General features: G+C 53.3%; 1 protein-coding gene across 4 annotated transcripts in view; it reads right to left on the reverse strand.

The window, feature by feature from the left end:
* Positions 1-6,038: 6,038 nt before the first annotated feature.
* The window catches only part of GOLGA3 (golgin A3), a 35,726-nt gene continuing 19,004 nt past the window's right edge, over positions 6,039-22,760 (reverse strand). For 3 of the 4 annotated variants that reach the window (XM_079762715.1, XM_079762713.1, XM_079762714.1), the window contains exons 13-24: positions 22,368-22,631; positions 21,481-21,575; positions 20,824-21,040; positions 18,745-18,888; positions 14,263-14,460; positions 12,925-13,041; positions 12,539-12,678; positions 11,942-12,074; positions 11,639-11,761; positions 10,623-10,787; positions 9,683-9,846; positions 6,040-9,082 (exon numbers count right to left, since the gene is read on the reverse strand). In XM_079762715.1, the coding sequence (XP_079618841.1) occupies positions 8,863-9,082; positions 9,683-9,846; positions 10,623-10,787; positions 11,639-11,761; positions 11,942-12,074; positions 12,539-12,678; positions 12,925-13,041; positions 14,263-14,460; positions 18,745-18,888; positions 20,824-21,040; positions 21,481-21,575; positions 22,368-22,631 (1,980 nt within the window). In that variant the 3' untranslated portion in view covers positions 6,040-8,862. Of the gene's footprint in view, positions 9,083-9,682; positions 9,847-10,622; positions 10,788-11,638; positions 11,762-11,941; positions 12,075-12,538; positions 12,679-12,924; positions 13,042-14,262; positions 14,461-18,744; positions 18,889-20,823; positions 21,041-21,480; positions 21,576-22,367; positions 22,632-22,760 lie in introns of all 4 variants that reach the window. The other variant, XM_079762716.1, reaches the window with a different exon arrangement.

A 22,760-nucleotide genomic window follows, 5' to 3' on the forward strand; every position in this document is an offset into this window, starting at 1 on the left:
TTTAAAATATATAGTTTTATTGATTTCGGAGAAGGAGAGAGAAACATCAATAATGAGAGAGAATTGTTGATCGGCTGCTTCCTGCACGCCCCCAACTGGGGATCTAGCCCTCAACCGGGCATGTGCTCTTGACCGGAATCGAACCTGGGGCCCTTCAGTCCACAGTCTGATGCTCTATCCACTGAGGCAAACTAGCTAGGGCTAGACAATAATTTTTTAAATGCAGGGGGGAAAAAACCTGAAGAAGAAATGACATTTATGGTAAATAATAATAATCTTACCTTATAATAGACAAATATGCAAATTGACCATGCCTTCGCTACACCCAAGCCACGCCCACCAACCACACCCACCAACCACGCCCACCAGAAAACCGTTCCAGGGACGGTGGGGTGTGGCGGAGCCCAAGGCCGGGAAAGCCTCGGGCGGAGGCTTTCCCGGCCTTGGGCACCAGCAGGGAGCCTGCACGGATCGCAGGCAATGACCAGGGGGTCGGCTCCTAAGATCCGTAGCAGGGACGATGGGTGCAGCCGAGCCCAAGGCCCGGCCTTGGGCACCAGCGGGGAGCCTGCACGGATCGCAGGAAACCACTGGGGGTCGGCTCCTGCGATCCGTACCAGACCCCAAGGCCACCGCCCGGGGCCAAGCCCCGACCCTGAAAGAAGGCAGAAGGCGGTGGCCACAGCCAAGGCCTGGGTCCCCGGTGCTGGCAGAAAACTGGTGCAGGCAGCCAGGTGAATGAAGGTCTATTGCACGAATCTTCGTGCAAACGGGCTACTAGTAATAATAATAATAATAATACAGAAACACCAATCAGAAAGAATATATGCACCCCTATGTTCATAGCAGCACAATTTACCATAGTTAAGATTTGGAAATAGCCTAAGTGCCCATCAGCAGATGAGTGGATTAAAAAACTGGTACATCTACACAACAGAATACGACGCTGCTGTAAAAAAGAACTCTTACCATTTGCAACAGCATGGATGGACCAGGAGAGCATTATGCGAACGAAGTTAAGCACGCCAGTCTGAGAAAGATAAATATCATGTGATTTCACTCATTTGCAGAATATAATGAACAACATAAACTGGTAAACAAAAATAGGTCCAGAGACATAGAAGCATCGAACAGACCTTTAAACCTCAGAGAGAAGGGGGAGGGGGGAGAGATTAACCAAAGGGCTTGTATCTATGCATATGAGCAGGACCAATGGACACAGAAAATAAGGGGAGGGCAGGAGCTGGGGGGCAGGAGCAGACGGGGAGAGGCCAAAGGGAGAAAAAGGAGACATATGGAAAACTTTCAACAATCAAGAATCTATATATATAATAGGCTAATATGCTGTGTCCAACCGGTCCCTATGATGCACACTGACCACCAGGGGGCAGACGCTCAACGCAGGAGCTGCTGTAACGCACACTGGCCAATTACAGAGAAATGGCACCTCAAACCTGGCGCCCACAAAGCAACAAAGTGGGACACAGGCCCGCCACCGCCTCGGAGCGGCAGCCCACCAAACCCGAGCCCACATTGCCGAGACCCCGTGACGCAAAACGTGGTCCACAGCAAGCCCAGCCCAGCCCCCAAATGGTGGCTGTGGGCGCCGGGTAATGACGTCACGCAGCAACACCCGGCTCCCTCTCCCTAGCGAAAAAGATAGTGCATTGCATCAACCTGTTTTCATTTTCCTCCCAACCCAACTTTGTGATTCCATTAGGTATGTTTACATCAATCCTGAATATTTTCTTCAGACCCTGAAAATGGATTACAACATCAAACACGGAGCCAAGTTCTGGAAGCTCATGGCCAACACGTGTACGCTGAGGAATGCGAAACACATCATCGGAAATGGAGGGATCCAGATCTAGAAGCCCGTTGTCTGACGTAATAATCCACTGACATACGGTCATACCAGCCACGATAAAGAAAAGGTTTTTATAAAATGTTCCGAAGATGGTAGAATGGTAAATGAATCAGCTGCAATCGCCGGTCTTAAAAACAATACGGCATGCCTTAGCTGGTTTGGCTCATTGGGTAGAGCATCGGCCTGTGGACTGAAGGGTCCCAGGTTTGCTTCTGGTCAAGGGCACATGCCCAGGTTTCGGGCTCGATTCCCAGTGGGGGGCATGTATGAGGCAGCTGACCGATGAATTTCTTTCGTCATTGATGTTTCTCTCTCTCTCTCCTTCCTCTCTGAAAATCAATAAAAATATATTTAAAAATAACAATACAGCAAAGTCAATTATTTACTGGTATAAGAATGGTTGTGTGATAGAAAAAATATGGAGGTAAGAGAAGTAGCAAGTTAAACGCCTCAATAATAAACAAAGTCTACCGAGTAATTGAAGAAAATCCATTTGTAACTTTAAAAGGAATTTGTGAGAAGATTCTCGAATATGAATATTTAGAACTAAGCACAAGTTCTATTGAGAATGTGCTGAAACAATTAAGGATCACATTAAAGTGTGCATATTTTCAAGCTGATCCTTGAAACTCGGAGAGAACAATGGAGATGCAGAGTGGATGTGTTAACATTTCATGAAATATCCCTGAGGCAAGACAGAAAATAGTATTCATTGATGAATCGGGTTTAAATGCCATCTTCAGGGAACAAAGTCGTCATTAAAAGTTAACACACCTGCCGAAACCGGTTTGGCTCAGTGGATAGAGCGTCTGCCTGTGGACTCAAGGGTCCCGGGTTTGATTCCGGTCAAAGGCATGTACCTTGGTTGCGGGCACATCCCCAGTAGGGGGTGTGCAGGAGGCAGCTGATTGATGTTTCTCTCTCATCCAGTAGGGGGTGTGCAGGAGGCAGCTGATCGATGTTTCTCTCTCATCGATGTTTCTAACTCTCTATCCCTCTCTCTTCCTCTCTGTAAAAAATCAATAAAATATATTTTGAAAAAAAAAAAAGTTAACACACCAGCCCCTGTGACCAGGCCAACGATTAGAGGACGAAATGTTTCCCTAATCGCCGCAATAAGCATTCAGGGAATGGTGTGGCATGAAGTGATTGCACATTCCTGTTACTTCGAATATTTTTTTGCAAAATTTCTTTGCAGGTTCTGCAGAAACGGGATGAAGATAGTTTGGAGGCTGTATGGTTGGTTTTGGACAATGTAAGCTTCCACAAAACCCAGGAAGTATGTCATCTTGTTGGTCAGGTGAGGCATACCTTATTATTGCTGCCACCCTGTTTTCCATGATGAATCCCATGGAAGAAGTTTTTTCAAAAGTTAAGTTCTGCGCGAGATAGATTTTGACAGATCCTTCAAACCATGAACGTTTAACAGATGCTATTAATCATTCTGTAGTGACTACTGCTCCTGAAGGTTGTCGCAATTACTTTATGAATATGTATATGAAATTGCCAGGAGCGGTAGTGGGAGAACTACAATAAGGGAAATTATAAGTAAATAAGTATTTTTGACGTTAAAAAGTATTTTATGTTTATTACTATGTACATGCAATATTTAATTTTAACAGCTTTGCATAAGTTTTATTTTTGTTGCGCCGAAACCGGTTTGGCTCAGTGGATAGAGCATCAGCCTGCGGACTGAAAGATCCCAGGTTCGATTCCTGTCAAGGGCACATACGTTGGTTGCGGGCACATCCCCAGTAGGGGGCGTGCTGGAGGCAGCTGATCGATGTTTCTCTCTCATCGATCTTTCTAACTCTCTCTCTCCCTTCCTCTCTGTAAAAAATCAATAAAATATATTTTTTAAAAAGATTTGTTTTTGTTAGAAAGCTTTTGAAATTACTTTGGTGGAAAAATTTGCTTTGCAGAAGGATGAGTTTGATTTGCAAGAGTGATTTTGCTTTGCAAAAGGGTGAATTTGAAGCGGACACACCTGTATCACGGGGTTTGAGCATGAGTGATGCCAGTTTGGGCCTGTGGTTTTCTGCCCTTTAAAAACATTTTTTTTTCCCCCAGAGTGCAGAATGATTTATTCCGAAAGATTGCAGAAGAGAGACACTCATCCTGAAAATATGCTTTGGTGTAATTCTATGGGGACAGATCTCCCCTTGAACACGCTCTGCTACTGGCTGCTGTACTGGAGTCTTACTGTCTGTGACGACTTTTAAACACTTAACTGATTCTCATTCGGGAGCAGCAAGGAGCCATGTTCAAATCCACTGCCGTGTTTCTCAGAACAGCACCTTCTGTCTCAGAAGAGTGCATAAACATTTTATGACATCAGCACAATTTAGATTAAGACGACACGTAATTAATCGAAATGTAAGAAACGTGATAGGAGCCCTGGCTCCTGTGGTTCAGTGGTTAGAGCATCGTCCTGTGCACTGAAGGGTTGTCGGATGGGTTCTGGTCAAGGGCACGTACCTGGGCTGCAGGTTTCCTCCCTGCCTCCAGTAGGCCACGTGTGGGAGCAACCAGTCGATGTACCTCTCTTACATCGATGTTTCTCTCTCTCTCCTTCTCTCCCTTCTACTCTCTCTAAAAAAATCAATGGAAAAAAATGTCCTAGGTGAGGATTAACAACAAAAAAATAACAGGAATGATACTGCATTGTAGAATAAGATACTCAAACGTGGGAATGTCTAAGGCAGCTGGTGGCCAGCGCAGGAGTCAAGGTAGGTAGCCTGGGTTCCAAAGGTTTAGTAACAGTAACAGTCACAAGAAAAAACCGGTGCCCTGTCCAAAATCACACTCTGATCACTGTTCCCGTGTGTACATTCCACCGAAGACTCTGTGTCTGGACCAGGGTCACTCGTCTTGGTCAAGAATAAAGTATGAAAGAAGTGAAACCCGGGAGCCTCAGAACAGACTCAGCCCTGGCCCATGTGGCTCGGCTGGTTGGAGCATCGTCCTGTAAACCGAAAGGTGGCGGGCTCGATTCCCGGTCAGGGCACATATCCAGGTTGCGGGTTTCATCCCCAGTCGGGGTGTGTGTGCAGGAGGCAACAATCAATGTTTCTCGCTAAAGATCCACTGAAAAAAAAAAAAAAAGCTGAGTCAGCCCTAGACGGTTTGGCCGTGGATAGAGCACTGGCCTACAGACCAAAGGGTCCCAGATCAGATTCCGGTCAAGGGCACGACCCTCGGTTGCAGGCTCCTCCCGGGCCCTGGTCGGGGCACGTGCAAGAGGCAACCCATCGGTGTGTTTCTCTCACATCAGTGTTTCTCCTCTGTGTCTTTCCTTCTCTCTTCCCCTCTCCTTAAAAATCAATCCTCGTGTGAGGATTCTCGCACACACACAAAGAAAAAAAAAGCTGAGTCAGTTACGGTCCTGCTGTCATCAGGAGCGCCAGCAGGGCACAGGGCTGGCCAGCACCTCAGAAGAGGATGCATGTGTGGACCCTCTGCAGCTCAAACAGCCAACACCCTTTGCTGCGCCCCCTCCCCCCGTTCCTGTCCACTCCCCTCCTGAGACTAACGTGCATGTGGCAGCAGGTGATGTGGAGACAGAGGGGCAACAATACGGGCACCTCGAGCCACCACGCGAGGCTGGCTTTCACAGCCCGTCTAAAACTTTTTTTTTTAAAATATATTTTATTAATTATTTACAGAGAGGAAGGGAGAGGGATAGAGTCAGAAACATCGATGAGAGAGAAACATCAATCAGCTGCCCCGTCTAAAACTTTTGCAAAACAGCCCTAAACCGGTTTGGCTCAGTGGATAGAGAGTTGGCTCAGTGGATAGAGAGTTATCTCAGTGGATAGAGAGAACCTGTGGACTCAAGGGTCCCAGGTTCGATTCTGGGTCAAGGGCATGTACCTTGGTTGCGGGCACATCCCCAGTGTGGAGTGTGCAGGAGGCAGCTGATGGATGTTTCTAACTCTCTATCCCTCTCCCTTCCTCTCTATTAAAAATCAATAAAATATATATTTTTAAAAATAAATAAAAATAAAACCTTGGCAAAAGAGTAAAATTCTTTGGAGACAAGTATTTAAACTGAGTAACAACGTAAGGTGTTACCCCCAATATTGTGGAACCCCACCCGCCAATGAAATATGAAAATCTTTAACAAAAAATAGTTTATTGCACAAAATTTAAGGAATTCCCAAGCACGCTTAAATTTGTAAAAAATCAACATGCTTTTTAAAGTTACAATTTGTGGTGCATGAGGACGTCTTCCCCCTGAACAGTCCCAACCTGAGGACTCCCTTTTATGAGGAAATTAATAGAAATGAATAACTTACTAGAAATGAAGTGTTCTAGACCCTCTGAAACTTCACCCCAAGGACTCTCTTATAACCTGAGACCACCACCCTGGGACTCGCCCGGGACGTGGTCATTGCGTGAACAAGGCTGAGTGTCTCACACGTCACAGGCCTGTCCACGTCGTGTGGGTCCCTGAAGGGAGGGGCACGCGGGCCCCTCACTCCAGGAATCTTTACACACATTTAACTTTTGTCAAGGAAGATACTCATGAAGTAGAAATGTCTGTCACGGTGACCTGCAGTAACCCTAGACCAAGGGAGGCCTAAGCTGCGAGGGGCTCGGGGGAGACTTCCCAACGCCCTGGCCGCAGGCCGACCGCCCAGTGGACGCTGCGACCTGGACCCGGGACAAGAGCCTGTTTCACGAACCAAACGCCTCTGATCCCTCCAAACAGAGCAGGGCAAAAGCAGGTTTACAGTTGTGAGTACACAAAACAGTTAATTCTTGTATTATTATTGTTATTTTTTCCACATGAAATGTTTTCCATACTTTTGCCCGCCCTGTAGAACAAAGCCTCTCAGACCCGTGGCATCTACCTGGTGTGCATTGTGGAGAGATCAATGATAATGACACTGCAATCGTGTTTTTGAAACAGAACAAAAGCAAGTAAGGACATCAGGTGCCCGAGCCAACTTGCTGAGCGAGGACAGGACAGCGCCCGTCACACAGGGTGAAGAGGCACAGACACAGGCGGTGGCGAAGCTGGCTACACGGACTCCGGACTCGACTGCTGTTTCTCAGGAGTCATTCCCAATTCCTCTTGTGCCCAGAACAGAAGAGCCTTCCCCATCATGGGAGGGAGCAGTGAGTCCGGTGGAGATAAGCAAGCAGGAGCCGCCCCCGAAGCCCGGGCCAAAGCCGGCCAGGCGCTGGCTGAGCTGAAGAATGGGCACCGAGGATGATGGTGGCACAGGAGACGACAGGAAGCCAGAGAGCAGGTGCGTGCACACGCACATGGAGGCGGGCAGAGGAAGGAAGGGGGCAAGGACAGAGACGGCCTCCCCCTGATGGGTGCATCCAGGGTTAGCTTTTCCCAAGAGGACACGGTGGCAGTGGCAGGTCTTCCCTGGGGAGTCTGAGAGCCACTGAGGCACGGGGCTGGGTGCCATGTCTTCGTTTGAAAATTGAAACAAGGACATACAGCCAAAGAAACTAAGAACATAAATTATCATGTTTCTCGTCCAATGGTACAAAAACAATTTTGTCAAAAATGCTTTCCAACTTATTATGAAAAGTAGGATACATTTATAATGAGTTTTCAAGTATTGTTTCAAGATTGACCCTGTACAAATGAGAGATGTATTTAGAAGTCCCACTACTTGCTAGGGAACCTTTTTAAAACTCTAAACGTCTTTCTGGTTAACGCTACTTTATCAATGAACCTTATGACAGCACACTATGAGAGAACACAGACAGCTTAAAAACACCAGTTTTCTCTAGGCCCGTGTGACTCCGTGGTTGAGCGTCAACCTACGAACCAGGCAAGGTCAGGGCACATGCCTGGATTTTGGCTTGGTCCCCAATAGGGGGCGTGTGGGAGGCGGCCGATCAAGGACTCTCTCTCATTACCATGTTTCTCTCTCTCCCTCTCCCTTCCTCTCTCAAACCAATAAAAATATATATTGTTTTCTCCACAAACGAGACACAAGACACCACGCGGGCTGGCGGGATGTCGGATCTGGACATGTCACCCCCCTCAGAGCAGCAGACCCACACAGGGTGCACATGCACCCACCTCACTCTAACTTATTACAATAAATATTATTTTAGGTTTTCTTAGCAACCTTGGGGACAAACTTATACCCCTCAAGTCCCACAGTCCGTCAGTTCCTGCCGGGTGTAAGGAGTTCAGGTGGGACATGCACAGGTGAACCTCACAGTCCTGGTGCCTGGTCACGACAGGACCTCAGACCTGACAGCCATCACCACGGGCCCAGCATGTCTCCGATGACCACAGGTCCTGGTGGACACTGCCACTTGGGCACAGAAGGTGCGGCCTGGACAAGCCGTGTTGCTTGGGGGTGGTGAGGCCACGCAGGGCGGTTAAACAGCTGGGCATCGTGCACTTAGACAAGGAAAAGACACTCAAAAATAAAGTGAAACAAAAACAAGAAAGAATGCTCTAAGAGTATTTGGTTTTAGGAGGTAAATAAAATAATTATATTTCTTAAAATATAATTTTCTTACTGACATCCCTTAATCCTACATGTACATTATTTCCCGACAGCAGATTTTCAAAAGGCAATCGAAAGCAGACAATTCAGGTCATTTTTAAATAATACAAGGACATACTTTTTAAAGATTAGGTTACGATTCTCAGTATTTACATACACATCCTATGGTGGGATGGCTGTGAAAATAAAACAATAAAAACCAAAGGTGCAAATAAAGTTTCACTCCTGCGGGGAGGTGAAGTGAGGAAGTGGGCCCACGACCAGGTTCCCCAGGACCGGTGGCCACAGAGCAGCGTCTACGTCACTGGTGAGGGTGCGCCTCCTGCAACGACCCCGACACCTGCTAACACTGTCACTGAGCTCAGCTAGGGTTACGGTTTGGTCACTTTGGGGAAGCTGGTTGTGATCGGCAGGTGGCTCCCCTGTCATCTTACTCCTTGTAAAGCGAACGCGGAACTTAAGTTCCGTTGCTGAGGGAAGAGACGTGACCTTTGAGGGCAATCACACACACTCGGCACGGGGGTGCTCGGCAGAGGCTGTTCCCAGCCGCTCTCTGGAGGTGCTGCTGGGACCGGGTGGCTCGGTGTCTCCTCCGGGGGGGGCCTGGTCGCCCAGGGGAACAGGGCTGGCGGCAGGGTCCCCCTGAATCCACGAGGACAGCGACTCGTGCACAGTGACGGTGTGTGCCTCCATCTGGCGCTGGAGGCTGTCCATCTCCTGCCTGGGACACAAGAGGCAAAGGGAGAAGGCTGGTCAGACGCCATCGCTTCCCCAAGGTGGACATGAGCCTGACAAGCTTCGACTGGGTGGCCGTTCGCTCACACATCAGTGGTGCCTTCAGGGACCAAAAGAACCTCCCTATTGGCACCAGCTACACAGACGGGTCACAGAACCGCAGGGACTCTCGATGCTGTTCTCAGCGCCACGCAGAGGCCAATAGGCCATAAGGCTCTGCACACACGGCTTCTGCTCAGGGACAATGAGGAAGACAGAGCTGAGGGGCTCACGTAGCTTCCCTCACAGGGTCAGAAAGGATGCCCCCACATGGCCACGCCTTCCAAACAGCGGCCTAATGCCAACAGGGATTTAAAGGCTCAGGTCCCAGTGACTTAGGGTTTCTCAGAGCCATTTAGCTGCGGGCATGTTTGCTCCTGTGACTTCCAATGTGACCCCACTTAACACAGACCTCTCACCTTACAATGTGACCCCACTTAACACAGACCTGCTCAGCCATGGGTGGGCATTCAGTGTTGCAAGAGAGACTCTGCCAAGTTACCATGTGACTCAGAGACTAAGGGACATGAGACAGAGCCCGCCATACTTCAGTTGCTGGAGACAGCTGTTGAGGTTCCTCAGGGGCTCCTTGCTCACGGCGGGCGGGGGCCTCAGCAGCTCCTCCAGCAGCGAGGCCGGGACGGGGCAGTCGGGGACCTTCACCGGCGTTACGGGGCTGGAAGGGCTGGCCTCGCCTCTCCGTTCCTTTCTCTGTTCATAAAAGTGCATGGTGAGCTCTCTGCCGTCCCAGGTGCCTCCAGACCTGCCTCCCAGCCCCACATGACCCTGAGAAGGCACATCGGCTTATCTGTGCCCACGGAGCAGGCAGCCACAGGGATTCGAGAAGTGCTGGCCTAGTAGACAGCCTTTCTACTGCACACACGAGAGCCAACCCCAGTCCCGGCACAGGACAGAGTTGAGCCCTAAATGCGAGCTCCCACGTGGGCCTTTCCAGGAGGCACCACAACCTGACTCTGAGAGTCCCTAAAAAATTAAGTCAATTTTCCAACTCAGACAACTTCACTTTGTAAGACGTCAAACTTTTGCACAGATAGACAAACGATGGTAATAAAGCTCTAAATCTAAGCTACTTTCCTGACCAGGAAAACATGTAGACACACTGAGGAGAGACATACTGTATGCAGACAACCGGAGTGGGGCCGGTGACAGCAGCCTTGGGGTTCCGGGATCCCCAGGCCCAAGCTGTGTCCCAGCCGGACTCGCTGAGGGCCAGGGATCTTGCTAACACAGCATACCAGGGCCTCACTGGGGTTTACAAAGCCCAGTCAACAAAATGGCACCTGAACTCATGAAAAGAAGCAAACAGTCGAGTAGAAAATAAAATAAAATGACGTGGCCTGTTGTCCAAGCAGAATTCCCCGCCACTTACTTCCACACAGTAGTTGCTGAATGTGGTCACATATAACTGTGCCAGAGAACCTGCCCGCCCCCCTCAGGCCCGTTCCTCTGATGGCACAGCTGCTCACCGTCTTGGCCGCGCCGCGTCGCAGGTCCAGCTTGAGCTGCTGGTTCTGCTGTAGCAGAGTTTTCATGTTGTTCTTCAGTTCCGACACTTTCGCCTGAAGCATGAACTTGTCCTTCTGGGTCATGGACAGGTCTTCCCGCATCACCTCCAGCTCAGACTTGATATTCTAAGGGAAGTCAGGTCAGAGTTTTCAAAGCTACAAGATCTCAATGCACAGCAGAGAGCTCCGTGTGCCGCAGTCTAGGGGGACAGGAAAGCCGGGCTGCTGAAGGAGCCCCTTCCTGGCTCTAGCTCCTCCCAGCAGCTGAGACTGTGATGCTCACAGTTACTCTCACATCCCCGTTCTTTTTTTTCTTTTTTTTAAATATTTGTATTGACTTTAGAGAGAAAGGGAGAGGGAGAGAAACATCAATGATGAGAATCATTGACTGGCTGCCTCCTGCATGCTCCCCACTGGGGATCGAGCCCGCAACCCGGGCATGTGCCCTTGCCCGGAATTGAACCTGGGACCCTTCAGTCCCCAGGCTGACACTATCCACTGAGCTAAACCGGCCAGGGCACATCCCTCTGTTCTTATCCCAACGCCAGGGCTCCTGTCAGGAGCCAGTGACGCTGCCCTGACCACATACCTACAGTGAACCCCAGGGATCCCCTGTGAACCCCGGGCTCAGCTACGGAGAAAGAAGGTAAGTCGATTCTGGTTGTCAGTCAAGCCACCATACACAAGCCACGCTCCTCACCCCCCTCAGCAGTCAGGACTGCCCCAGACGCCACGTGTAGCCATGCGTCCTGACTGGTGGCCTCTCACATGTGCTGTGACAATCACGCTACATTTCAGATCAGCCCAGTGGGGCACCAGGCTCTGGTGTCCTCGGCCTCCGTCAGCTGCGTGACCAAGATGTCCTTGTGAAATGGGGTCACATGGCCCCACGGTTCCCGGTTACCACAGATGCGGCGGGCACGGTAACGGCGCGTCACGACCATCTAAGGGAAACACGCCTGTCATGCGCCCAGTACCTGCAGAGCACGCTCGGCCCCGTCCAGCTCCCGCCTGCTCTGCTGCTCGCTCAGGTCCAGCTGCTGCCTCAGGGACTGTATTTCTCTCTCCTTCTGATCCACCTCCCACTTGAGGTTTTCCATCTGTAGGAGGGAAGTCACAGGAGCAAAAGAATTTCACAGTGGCCTTGCACAAAAAGTGCTCTCTCTCTGTGTCTCGTATAATGTCACACAGAACAAATCCCTGTCCCTGTGCAAGCGGACAAGCACAGAGCCCCGCCCTGCAGTCCTGTGAGCGGGATGCAAAGCCGTCCCCAACATCACCTCTTGGTTGCCCACGGGTTGTTTGCTCAGCTGCTCGTCCAACTGCTGCTGCAGGAGCTGCAGCTGGGTCCGTGCCTCCGAAAGCTCTGCCTGGAACTGGGCGACTTCCTGGGCGTGTCCCCCCTCCTGCAGCCTGGGGAGGAACAAAGCCGACACTGAGCGTGCCACCGGACACTGCCAGCCCAATGGTGCCAGCCCACCCTGGTGCTCACCTACTGCGCCCTGGCAGGACTGTCTAGGAGCGCTGCATGCACTGCCTCACCTGAGCCTCACAAACCCCCAGAACCAGGGTGGGGGGACAGTGTCACAGGGACACTGCACCCCTGCACACGTGCGACAGAGCTGCCCTCCTCGGAGCCGACAGTGAGCCCCAGAGGTGGGCGCATCCCTCACAGCGGGGACTCTGTTCTCAATGCAGGACCGAAGGGGCAGAGGGGACGGCAGCGTTAGCACTGAAACGTGCAGGTGAAGCGCAAGTTTCTTGAGATGGGGTCGGACGTTTCTCCTTCCCAGACCTGCTCAAGGTGACCTGAGTGTGCTAGCCAGACTTGGGGGGAAGCCCTGGTGGGGACCCTTTGCCAGCCCATGGACACTCACTGGAGACGTTCGGCTGCCGCCTGCAGCGTCTGCACCAGGAGCTCCTTGGCCTGCAGCTCCTTTTTCACCTCGCTCAGCTCCAAGGTGGCGGCCTTGAAGTGGCGCTGGTTGTGCCTTGCTTCTGCTTTGGCTGCAGCCACCTGGAAGGAGGACACCGGCTTCAGCAGGGCAAAGGCAGGAGCAGTACCCTTGGCCCTCACTTGTCCTAATGGGCACCAGGGCTCTCCAGCCCCCACGTCGCCATACCCTTATGACACCTCTGTGCTTGGGACTTGTACGGTTAAGTTCCGGGAGGCAGAGGCCTACACCGTTTTAGACACTGAAAACGTGCCCTGCAAAGGCTGCACGAGGCAATGCGGTGGACCCGGTCGGACGCGGCCACACACCTGTTCCCTGAGGCTGTGCACTTCCAGCTTCTCTCTCTCCAGTGCGGCTTGCAAGGCCTGCACGAGCTGCCTCATCTGGCGGTCTTCCTCCTGCTTGCGCTGCATGATGGCCTGAACCTACAGCACAGAGGGGAGTCAGGAAGGACACCAGAGCCACGGCCTGCAGAGCCCGGACGGAGCAGGGGACTGTGATTGGCGCCACACGGGGCGCAGCAGTGGGTGGCACAGGCCTCACAACGTGTTACCACCAAGCGTGGGAAACAGGAAGCACGGAGATTCCATTTCCGGAGACACGATCACACACACACCCCTGAGGTGGCAGAAGCACGACCACATGACCACCCTCAAGCCTACGGCCCACAAGAGGCACGTGAATCAGGGCTGTAAGCCAACCCCTCCCTGGTGAGGGGGGTGACGCAGGTGGTGAGGCAGCAGGTACAGGTGGTGGGCAGCAGTGCCACACAGAAGTCTGTAAGAGCCCTGGATGCCACAGCTCAGTGGTTAGAGGGCCGGCCCATGCATCAAAGGGTCACAGGTTTGATTCCCAGTCAAGGGCATGTTCCTGGGTTGCAGGTTCAATCCCTGGTCAGGTTGAGACATGTGCAGGAGGCCACCAATCGATGTGTCTTTTTCACATCGATGTTTCTCTCTCTGTCTCTCTCACCCACCCCCCACCCCTCTTCCTTCCCTTTCATTCTAAAAATCAATGGACAGCCGAAACCGGTTTGGCTCAGTGGATAGAGCGTCGGCCTGCGGACTCAAGGGTCCCAGGTTCGATTCCGGTCAAGGGCATGTACCTTGGTTGCGGGCACATCCCCAGTAGGGGGTGTGCAAGAGGCAGCTGATGGATGTTTCTCTCTCATCGATGTTTCTAACTCTCTATCCCTCTCTGTAAAAAATCAATAAAATATATTTTTTAAAAAATTTAAAAAAAAATCAATGGACAAAATATCCTTGAGTGATGATTAACAAAAAATAAAATAAAATAAAATAAGAAGAAGTCTATAAACTCTGATGGTCAAAAAATCCAAGGCCGCTGATGGCCAGGGCGGACGTTGCTGAAACGCCCAGCTTCCCCAGTCACCAGAGGCTGTGGAGCCTGAGGCAAGGACAAGGTCTGCAGTGAGACCCCACTGGGGTTACTCCCTTACCTAAAGGGCAACTGCCCTGGCTGGGGAAGGACCATCTGGCCCAGCAGGAGTCGCCCACCCCAAGCTCTCCCAGGACTCAGCTATGGGCAGACTCTGTGCATGTTCCCTGCAGGAGCTGTGACAACCACACACAGACAACAAGGGGAGCCCGAAGGCTGCGTGCCTCTCCCCCGTGGTGAGTCAGTACCTGAAGGTTCAGCTGCACGAGGTCGGCCTCCCTCTTGGCTAGCGCTGTCTCCAACACGCTGTTGTGCTCCCGCAAAGCCGCATTGGACTGTCCAAGGCCGGTGAGCTTCCCTCGCTCGTGCTCCAACTCCAGAGCCAACTTCTTATTTGACTCCTCAAGGCGCTTTATCTTCCTCCTAAAGCCTCTGGATTCCTGAAGCTGAAACAAACCGCAGTGAAGCTATAGTCACCAGAAATGGGAACAGCCGGCATGAAATGCAGCGACAGGACACGGAGCACCACACTGGATGGGGGCAGCGCTGTCTCGGGGCCTGACGGTCATGTGGATCTTTAAAAGTCCAGCCTATCTGAGCCAGGCTCCTGGGTATTTGCAACAAGAGTATAAGAGTGCCCTGGCCGGGGAGCTTGATGTCCCCCTCTCCCTCCCTTCCACTCTCTCTGAAAAGCAATGGAAAAAATACCCTCAGTTGAGGATTAACAAACAACAAAATAAAAGAGCGTATTCGTCAGGAGAACAGCTACCACAAGCCCTGTGATGCCCACCACACAGAGGCAGTGGTCACTCATCCTTGCTGGAGGCAGGTGTTACATGCGTGGGGGAGTCCTTGCTGGAGGCAGGTGTTACATATGTGGGGGGAGTCCTTGCTGGAGGCAGGTGTTACATGAGTGGAGGTGTCCTTGCTGGAGGCAGGTGTTACATGCATGGGGGAGTCCTTGCTGGAGGCAGGTGTTACATGAGTGGGGGGAGTCCTTGCTGGAGGAAGGTGTTACATGAGTGGAGGAGTCGTTGCTGGAGGCAGGTGTTACATATGTGGGGGGAGTCCTTGCTGGAGGCAGGTGTTACATGAGTGGGGGGAGTCCTTACTGGAGGCAGGTGTTACATGAGTGGGGGGAGTCCTTGCTGGAGGCAGGTGTTACATGAGTGGAGGTGTCCTTGCTGGAGGCAGGTGTTACATGCATGGGGGAGTCCTTGCTGGAAGCAGGTGTTACATATGTGGGGGGAGTCCTTGCTGGAGGCAGGTGTTACATGAGTGGAGGAGTCCTTGCTGGAGGCAGGTGTTACATATGTGGGGGGAGTCCTTGCTGGAGGCAGGTGTTACATGAGTGGGGGGAGTCCTTACTGGAGGCAGGTGTTACATGAGTGGGGGGAGTCCTTGCTGGAGTCAGGTGTTACATGCATGGGGGAGTCCTTGCTGGAGTCAGGTGTTACATATGTGGGGGGAGTCCTTGCTGGAGGCAGGTGTTACATGCATGGGGGAGTCCTTGCTGGAGGCAGGTGTTACATGCATGGGGGAGTCCTTGCTGGAGGCAGGTGTTACATATGTGGGGGGAGTCCTTGCTGGAGGCAGGTGTTACATGAGTGGGGGGAGTCCTTGCTGGAGGCAGGTGTTACATGAGTGGGGGGAGTCCTTGCTGGAGTCAGGTGTTACATGCATGGGGGAGTCCTTGCTGGAGGCAGGTGTTACATATGTGGGGGGAGTCCTTGCTGGAGGCAGGTGTTACATATGTGGGGGGAGTCCTTGCTGGAGGCAGGTGTTACATGCATGGGGGAGTCCTTGCTGGAGGCAGGTGTTACATGAGTGGGGGGAGTCCTTGCTGGAGGCAGGTGTTACATGCATGGGGGAGTCCTTGCTGGAGGCAGGTGTTACATGAGTGGGGGGAGTCCTTGCTGGAGTCAGGTGTTACATGCATGGGGGAGTCCTTGCTGGAGGCAGGTGTTACATATGTGGGGGGAGTCCTTGCTGGAGGCAGGTGTTACATATGTGGGGGGAGTCCTTGCTGGAGGCAGGTGTTACATGCATGGGGGAGTCCTTGCTGGAGGCAGGTGTTACATGAGTGGGGGGAGTCCTTGCTGGAGGCAGGTGTTACATGCATGGGGGAGTCCTTGCTGGAGGCAGGTGTTACATGAGTGGGGGGAGTCCTTGCTGGAGGCAGGTGTTACATGAGTGGGGGGAGTCCTTGCTGGAGGCAGGTGTTACATGAGTGGGGGGAGTCCTTGCTGGAGTCAGGTGTTACATGCATGGGGGAGTCCTTGCTGGAGTCAGGTGTTACATATGTGGGGGGAGTCCTTGCTGGAGGCAGGTGTTACATGAGTGGGGGAGTCCTTGCTGGAGGCAGGTGTTACATGAGTGGGGGGAGTCCTTGCTGGAGGCAGGTGTTACATATGTGGGGGGAGTCCTTGCTGGAGGCAGGTGTTACATGAGTAGGGGGAGTCCTTTGCTGGAGGCAGGTGTTACATGAGTGGGGGGAGTCCTTGCTGGAGGCAGGTGTTACATATGTGGGGGGAGTCCTTGCTGGAGGCAGGTGTTACATGCATGGGGGAGTCCTTGCTGGAGGCAGGTGTTACATATGTGGGGGGAGTCCTTGCTGGAGGCAGGTGTTACATGAGTGGGGGGAGTCCTTGCTGGAGGCAGGTGTTACATGAGTGGGGGGAGTCCTTGCTGGAGGCAGGTGTTACGTATGTGGGGGGAGTCCTTGCTGGAGGCAGGTGTTACATATGTGGGGGGAGTCCTTGCTGGAGGCAGGTGTTACATGAGTGGGGGGAGTCCTTGCTGGAGGCAGGTGTTACATGAGTGGGGGAGTCCTTGCTGGAGGCAGGTGTTACATGCGTGGGGGAGTCCTTGCTGGAGGCAGGTGTTACATACGTGGGGGGTGTCCTTGCTGGAGGCAGGTGTTACATACGTGGGGGGAGTCCTTGCTGGAGGCAGGTGTTACATGCGTGGGGGTGTCCTTGCTGGAGGCAGGTGTTACGTATGTGGGGGGAGTCCTTGCTGGAGGCAGGTGTTACATATGTGGGGGGAGTCCTTGCTGGAGGCAGGTGTTACATGAGTGGGGGGAGTCCTTGCTGGAGGCAGGTGTTACATGCGTGGGGGAGTCCTTGCTGGAGGCAGGTGTTACATATGTGGGGGGAGTCCTTGCTGGAGGCAGGTGTTACATGCGTGGAGGAGTCCTTGCTGGAGGCAGGTGTTACATGCGTGGGGGGAGTCCTTGCTGGAGGCAGGTGTTACATATGTGGGGGAGTCCTTGCTGGAGGCAGGTGTTACATGCGTGGGGGAGTCCTTGCTGGAGGCAGGTGTTACATGAGTGGGGGGAGTCCTTGCTGGAGTCAGGTGTTACATATGTGGGGGGAGTCCTTGTTGGAGGCAGGTGTTACATGAGTGGGGGAGTCCTTGCTGGAGGCAGGTGTTACATGAGTGGGGGGAGTCCTTGCTGGAGGCAGGTGTTACATATGTGGGGGGAGTCCTTGCTGGAGGCAGGTGTTACATGAGTAGGGGGAGTCCTTTGCTGGAGGCAGGTGTTACATGAGTGGGGGGAGTCCTTGCTGGAGGCAGGTGTTACATATGTGGGGGGAGTCCTTGCTGGAGGCAGGTGTTACATGCATGGGGGAGTCCTTGCTGGAGTCAGGTGTTACATATGTGGGGGGAGTCCTTGCTGGAGGCAGGTGTTACATGCATGGGGGAGTCCTTGCTGGAGGCAGGTGTTACATATGTGGGGGGAGTCCTTGCTGGAGGCAGGTGTTACATGAGTGGGGGGAGTCCTTGCTGGAGGCAGGTGTTACGTATGTGGGGGGAGTCCTTGCTGGAGGCAGGTGTTACATATGTGGGGGGAGTCCTTGCTGGAGGCAGGTGTTACATGAGTGGGGGGAGTCCTTGCTGGAGGCAGGTGTTACATGAGTGGGGGAGTCCTTGCTGGAGGCAGGTGTTACATGCGTGGGGGAGTCCTTGCTGGAGGCAGGTGTTACATGCGTGGGGGTGTCCTTGCTGGAGGCAGGTGTTACATACGTGGGGGGAGTCCTTGCTGGAGGCAGGTGTTACATGCGTGGGGGTGTCCTTGCTGGAGGCAGGTGTTACGTATGTGGGGGGAGTCCTTGCTGGAGGCAGGTGTTACATATGTGGGGGGAGTCCTTGCTGGAGGCAGGTGTTACATGAGTGGGGGGAGTCCTTGCTGGAGGCAGGTGTTACATGAGTGGGGGGAGTCCTTGCTGGAGGCAGGTGTTACATGCGTGGGGGAGTCCTTGCTGGAGGCAGGTGTTACATATGTGGGGGGAGTCCTTGCTGGAGGCAGGTGTTACATGCGTGGAGGAGTCCTTGCTGGAGGCAGGTGTTACATGCGTGGGGGGAGTCCTTGCTGGAGGCAGGTGTTACATGCATGGGGGAGTCCTTGCTGGAGGCAGGTGTTACATGCGTGGGGGAGTCCTTGCTGGAGGCAGGTGTTACATGAGTGGGGGGAGTCCTTACTGGAGGCAGGTGTTACATATGTTGGGGGAGTCCTTGCTGGAGGCAGGTGTTACATGCGTGGGGGGAGTCCAGCACCTGGGTGGTCACAGATCCAAAGAAGCACTAAACAGTGTGCAGAGGGAGAGCTGGCAGGTCAGGCACACAGGCCCGGCTCTGATGCTCCAGGGCCCCGTTTCCCTGCTCCAGAGCTGCAGTGGGAGTGGCGTGGCCTGTCCACTTTGCCGTGTGATCATGAGCTTGCCCACCTCGTCCTCCAGCTCCAGCACCTTCTCCCGGTACTCCTCCAGCTCCTGGCTAGTCAGCGCGATGACCTCCTGCAGCTCCTTCTCCAGCATCACCTTGCTGTGGCCCACGGTCTGCAACTCCAACTCCAGGGCCTGGATTCTCTCCTAACAGCAGGACAGAAAGGTGAACTGGGTCATGGACTTCAACATGGCCATGGCAGGGGCTAACCTCCCTCCTGTGTAGCCCTGGGTCGCCCGACTCTGAGAGGCTGCTGACCACACAGACAGGTGAATGCTTCTCACAGCACTTCCCTTCCCTTGAGAGGACTTAACTAGCCTGCATGCACCCAGCGACTCACAAACAAAACGACCTTCAGTTAAATGCTTTGAAAACACAGGAGAGTTTGACTTGCAGGTAAGAGTTATAAATTACTACACGTGGCAAGTGATCTGTTGCATGATATAACCAGCAGCACATGTGCACCTATGCACAAGAACACATATACACTCTTGCTGTTCTGAGCACTTCCCAGCTGTCTCTCTACTGGGCCTCCTAATGAAGGGTCTAACTATTTGGCCAACTTCGGCCTATTACTGAGGACCAGGAAAGTCCACCTTACACCTGCTGAGAGCAGACTGAACAGCAGGTGGCTCTCAGGCTGAGCTCCTGCAACAAGCAGAAGGCAGAGTCTACAGGGTTCACCCCTCCCACCTACCATGTAAACACAAGAATTAAAAGAACAAATATTTTACAGCAGAAGGGAAATTATAATTGAATAAATTCTCCCCTCCCAACATTTTATAAAGTAAGCAGGTGAGGAGGAGTATTTAACAATTTGGCAAAAAGACACCATGCTATGATAAGTCCAGGAGACGAAAATAAACTTCATGAGAGAAAATACAATTGCTAAACAAAGTTAAACAGCTTGCGTTGGAGAGCAATAGGTGAAATGCACAGTAATTTACTCAGGAAGAATTTCACTCCAAGTAGCAAAAGTGAAAGGGAACGATCAGACCCAAAGCTGGCAGGGCCCTAAGCCAGTCTGAAAGCCTTCATGTCATGAATTCAACCCTCGCCCCTGCTCCCTCCCTCCTGCCTCCCGTCCTCCACGCTGCTCAGGACACCAGCCTCCCATTATCTTAAACGGGCGTCCTCAAACTACGGCCCGCGGGCCACATGCGGGTGTTTCTGCCGTTTTGTTTTTTTACTTCAAAATAAGATATGTGCAGTGTGCATAGGAATTTGTTCATAGTTTTTTTTTAAACTATAGTCCGGCCCTCCAACGGTCTGAGGAACAGTGAACTGGCCCCCTGTTTAAAAAGTTTGAGGACCCCTGATACTAAACATAATCTACAAGCAAAAGGCTTTGGGCCTGGCCTGTGTGTCTCAGTGGATGAGCATTCACCCATGAACCAGGAGGTCGTGGTTCGATTCCCAGTAGGGGGCGTGCAGGAGGCAGCCGATTGATGTTTCTCTCTCTCTCTCAAGTCAATAAAAACATACCTATTGTTTTTAAAAAGGCTTTGGGCTCTTGACACTGACCTCCTTCCCCGATTCCTCCAGGATGAGGCCACCTGCCAGCACACCGGCTCGAACCCGAGCAACCCAGTTTTCTATGCTGCCACCTGCATGTGTTCTGGTTCTTTCTATCACAGCCTCTCCTGGCCTCACTGTCCTTCAACAGGAGAGCCAAAGGTCTCACCCCACCTGAGCCGTCAGTGTGCAACACACACCTTGACCCCAGCTTGCCAAGGCCTTCCCAGGACCCTCTGCTGAGACACCCAACCTGTCCCCCCCAATGCCTCATTTATTCAAGGCCAGTCAAATGCCACCTCCCCCAAAAAGCTGTTCTGGGTTGTTTCACACTCGCCAGAGCTGACCCGCACACCTCACAGGTTCACAGGGACATGGCGAGAGGGCTGTGTGCAGATCATATCCCTGGTCAGGTTTGTACCACAATGAATCCCAGAGAAGTGCTGCCCACACACTCATTCTGCCCCTTTCCTAGGATTCTACGAGGGTTTCAGGGGAAATGCTCATAGCCCCCCTTGTCCCCACCCTGAGAAACCGCGATGGGCCCGAGCAAACGCGGTACGCACGTGCAGCGTGAGGTTGCTGGCACCATCGGCCGCCTGGGCTCTCAGCTGGCTCAGCTCAGCCTCAGCTGCCTCCTTGGCGGTGAGGGCCTCCTGCAGGCGGCGGCTCAGGATGCTCACGGCGCTCTCGTAGGCCTTGTGCTTGCTCTTCATCTCCTTCTGAGCGCTGCTCAGGTCCGAGCCCAGCCGTGTCACCCTCTGCTTCTGTTCGGTGATGGCCCTGGGGCGTGCCGGAGGGGATAGGCCGTCTCAAGTCTCCCTTACTGCCTCCAGCTCCCCCTCCCCCACTCCTGCACCCCTGGTTCAAGAACCCTCCCAAGATTTTATAAAGTGAGCAGACGAGGCAGGTGTTGGCAGCCTCTGCAGCACTGCACTCAAACCCCGACAGCAGCCACCTGCCAGCACCTGAACCGGGACCCTGGGCCTGTGCTCGAGCACACCAGCTCGAACCCGAGCCACCTGTTTTCTATGCTTCCACCAGCACGTATTCCTGCGCTGTCGTCCAGCTCTTCCTAACGCTGTTCTCATGCTCCTAACCCAACAGGACAGAGCACTAAGCCCGACCGTGGGCTCACACGTAAGTCGCGGCTGACACAAGCACAGTGCAGGACACAAAACTCAGACGAAAAGACAAGCAGAAAGGAGAGGCCCCGTGCTCACCTGGCGGCTTCCTGCCGCAGCTCTTCCACTTGGGCCTGGAGCCCCTTGTTGGCCTCCGTCAGTGCAGCCACCTGCTGCCTGTCGAACTGCAGAGCCTGCACAGGAGGGAGAAGACGGGTGAGCACAGCCCCGTCTCCTCTCAGCCCGCCCGGACACACTCCAGGCCCACAGGCTGTTTCAGGGCTGCCTCGAGCACGTGGGCTTTGAAGGCCCTGACAGCTATGCCTTCTTACAAATGGCAGCTTCAGAGAGACCCAGTGTCCCAAGCTGCTGTGTCAGAGCGAGGACGGGAATGCTGGGAAGGACTCCCTCCTCGTGGGGCCCCAGCACCCGGAGGAGTGACTGTGAACGGGTTCAGGGGGCTTGGCCTCCTCCTGGCCCCGCTCGCCGCCCTAAGCACACCCGTGAGGACACGTGTTCTCACGGCTGCAGGTGTCCCATACCCAGCTCCTGGCTCCTGCAGCTCCATATGCACCAACCTGGCTCCAACGCCGTCTGTTCTCAAATCTCTCACCTTGCCGGCCTCCAGCCAATCTGCCCACCTGGCCCTCTCCTGGACTTTAAAAAAACCTCCCGTCAAACTGCCTTGATCTGACATGTCCCCCATTTCTCATCTCAGGAATCGCCCCTCAGACCCAGTAGGACTCTGGACTGAGGCCTCGTTCTCCTGCCCTCAGGCAACTTCGGCCTCACTTCACTGCCAGCTCCACCAGCTCCCACCTGCACGCTGGCCCCCCTCAACCCTGGGACCTGTGCACATGAACCCCAGTCCCGGCACCGCTCCACACCCCTCGCCAGCTCCCTCGGCCCAGAGCTGGAAACAGCTGCTGCAGCCTGGAACCGGGAGCCCGCACGGCGGAGCCTTCACCGTCGGCGCATCCCCAGACCTGCAGGTGGGTCTCCATCTCATCGCGCTCCCTCTGCACCGACTCCAGCTGCCCTTCGAGAGCCGCCATCTGCTGCTGCACCCGGGACACCTCCTTCTGCAAGCGCGCCTGCTCCGCCTCCACGGACTTCTTGTCCCCTTGAAGCTGCATCAGCTCCTGCCTCAGCTCCTTCACCTCCGAGTCCAGCCTCTTCTTCGTGGCCTTGAGCTCACTGATGAGCTGGTCTTTGGAGGCGGTGTCCCGCCGGTAGGCCTCCACCATCACCTGCAGGACAGGAGCTGCAGCCAGTGCGGGCGGGCCGCCCAGGGGACACTTGGCTTACACAGACATGCTCACCACTTACCTCGGGCTAAAGATAACCTATTTCACCAAACCAAAGACACCATCAACCGA

This window comes from Cnephaeus nilssonii, assembly GCF_951640355.1.
Source record: "Cnephaeus nilssonii genome assembly, chromosome: 22".
Classification (NCBI taxonomy): domain Eukaryota; kingdom Metazoa; phylum Chordata; class Mammalia; order Chiroptera; family Vespertilionidae; genus Cnephaeus; species Cnephaeus nilssonii.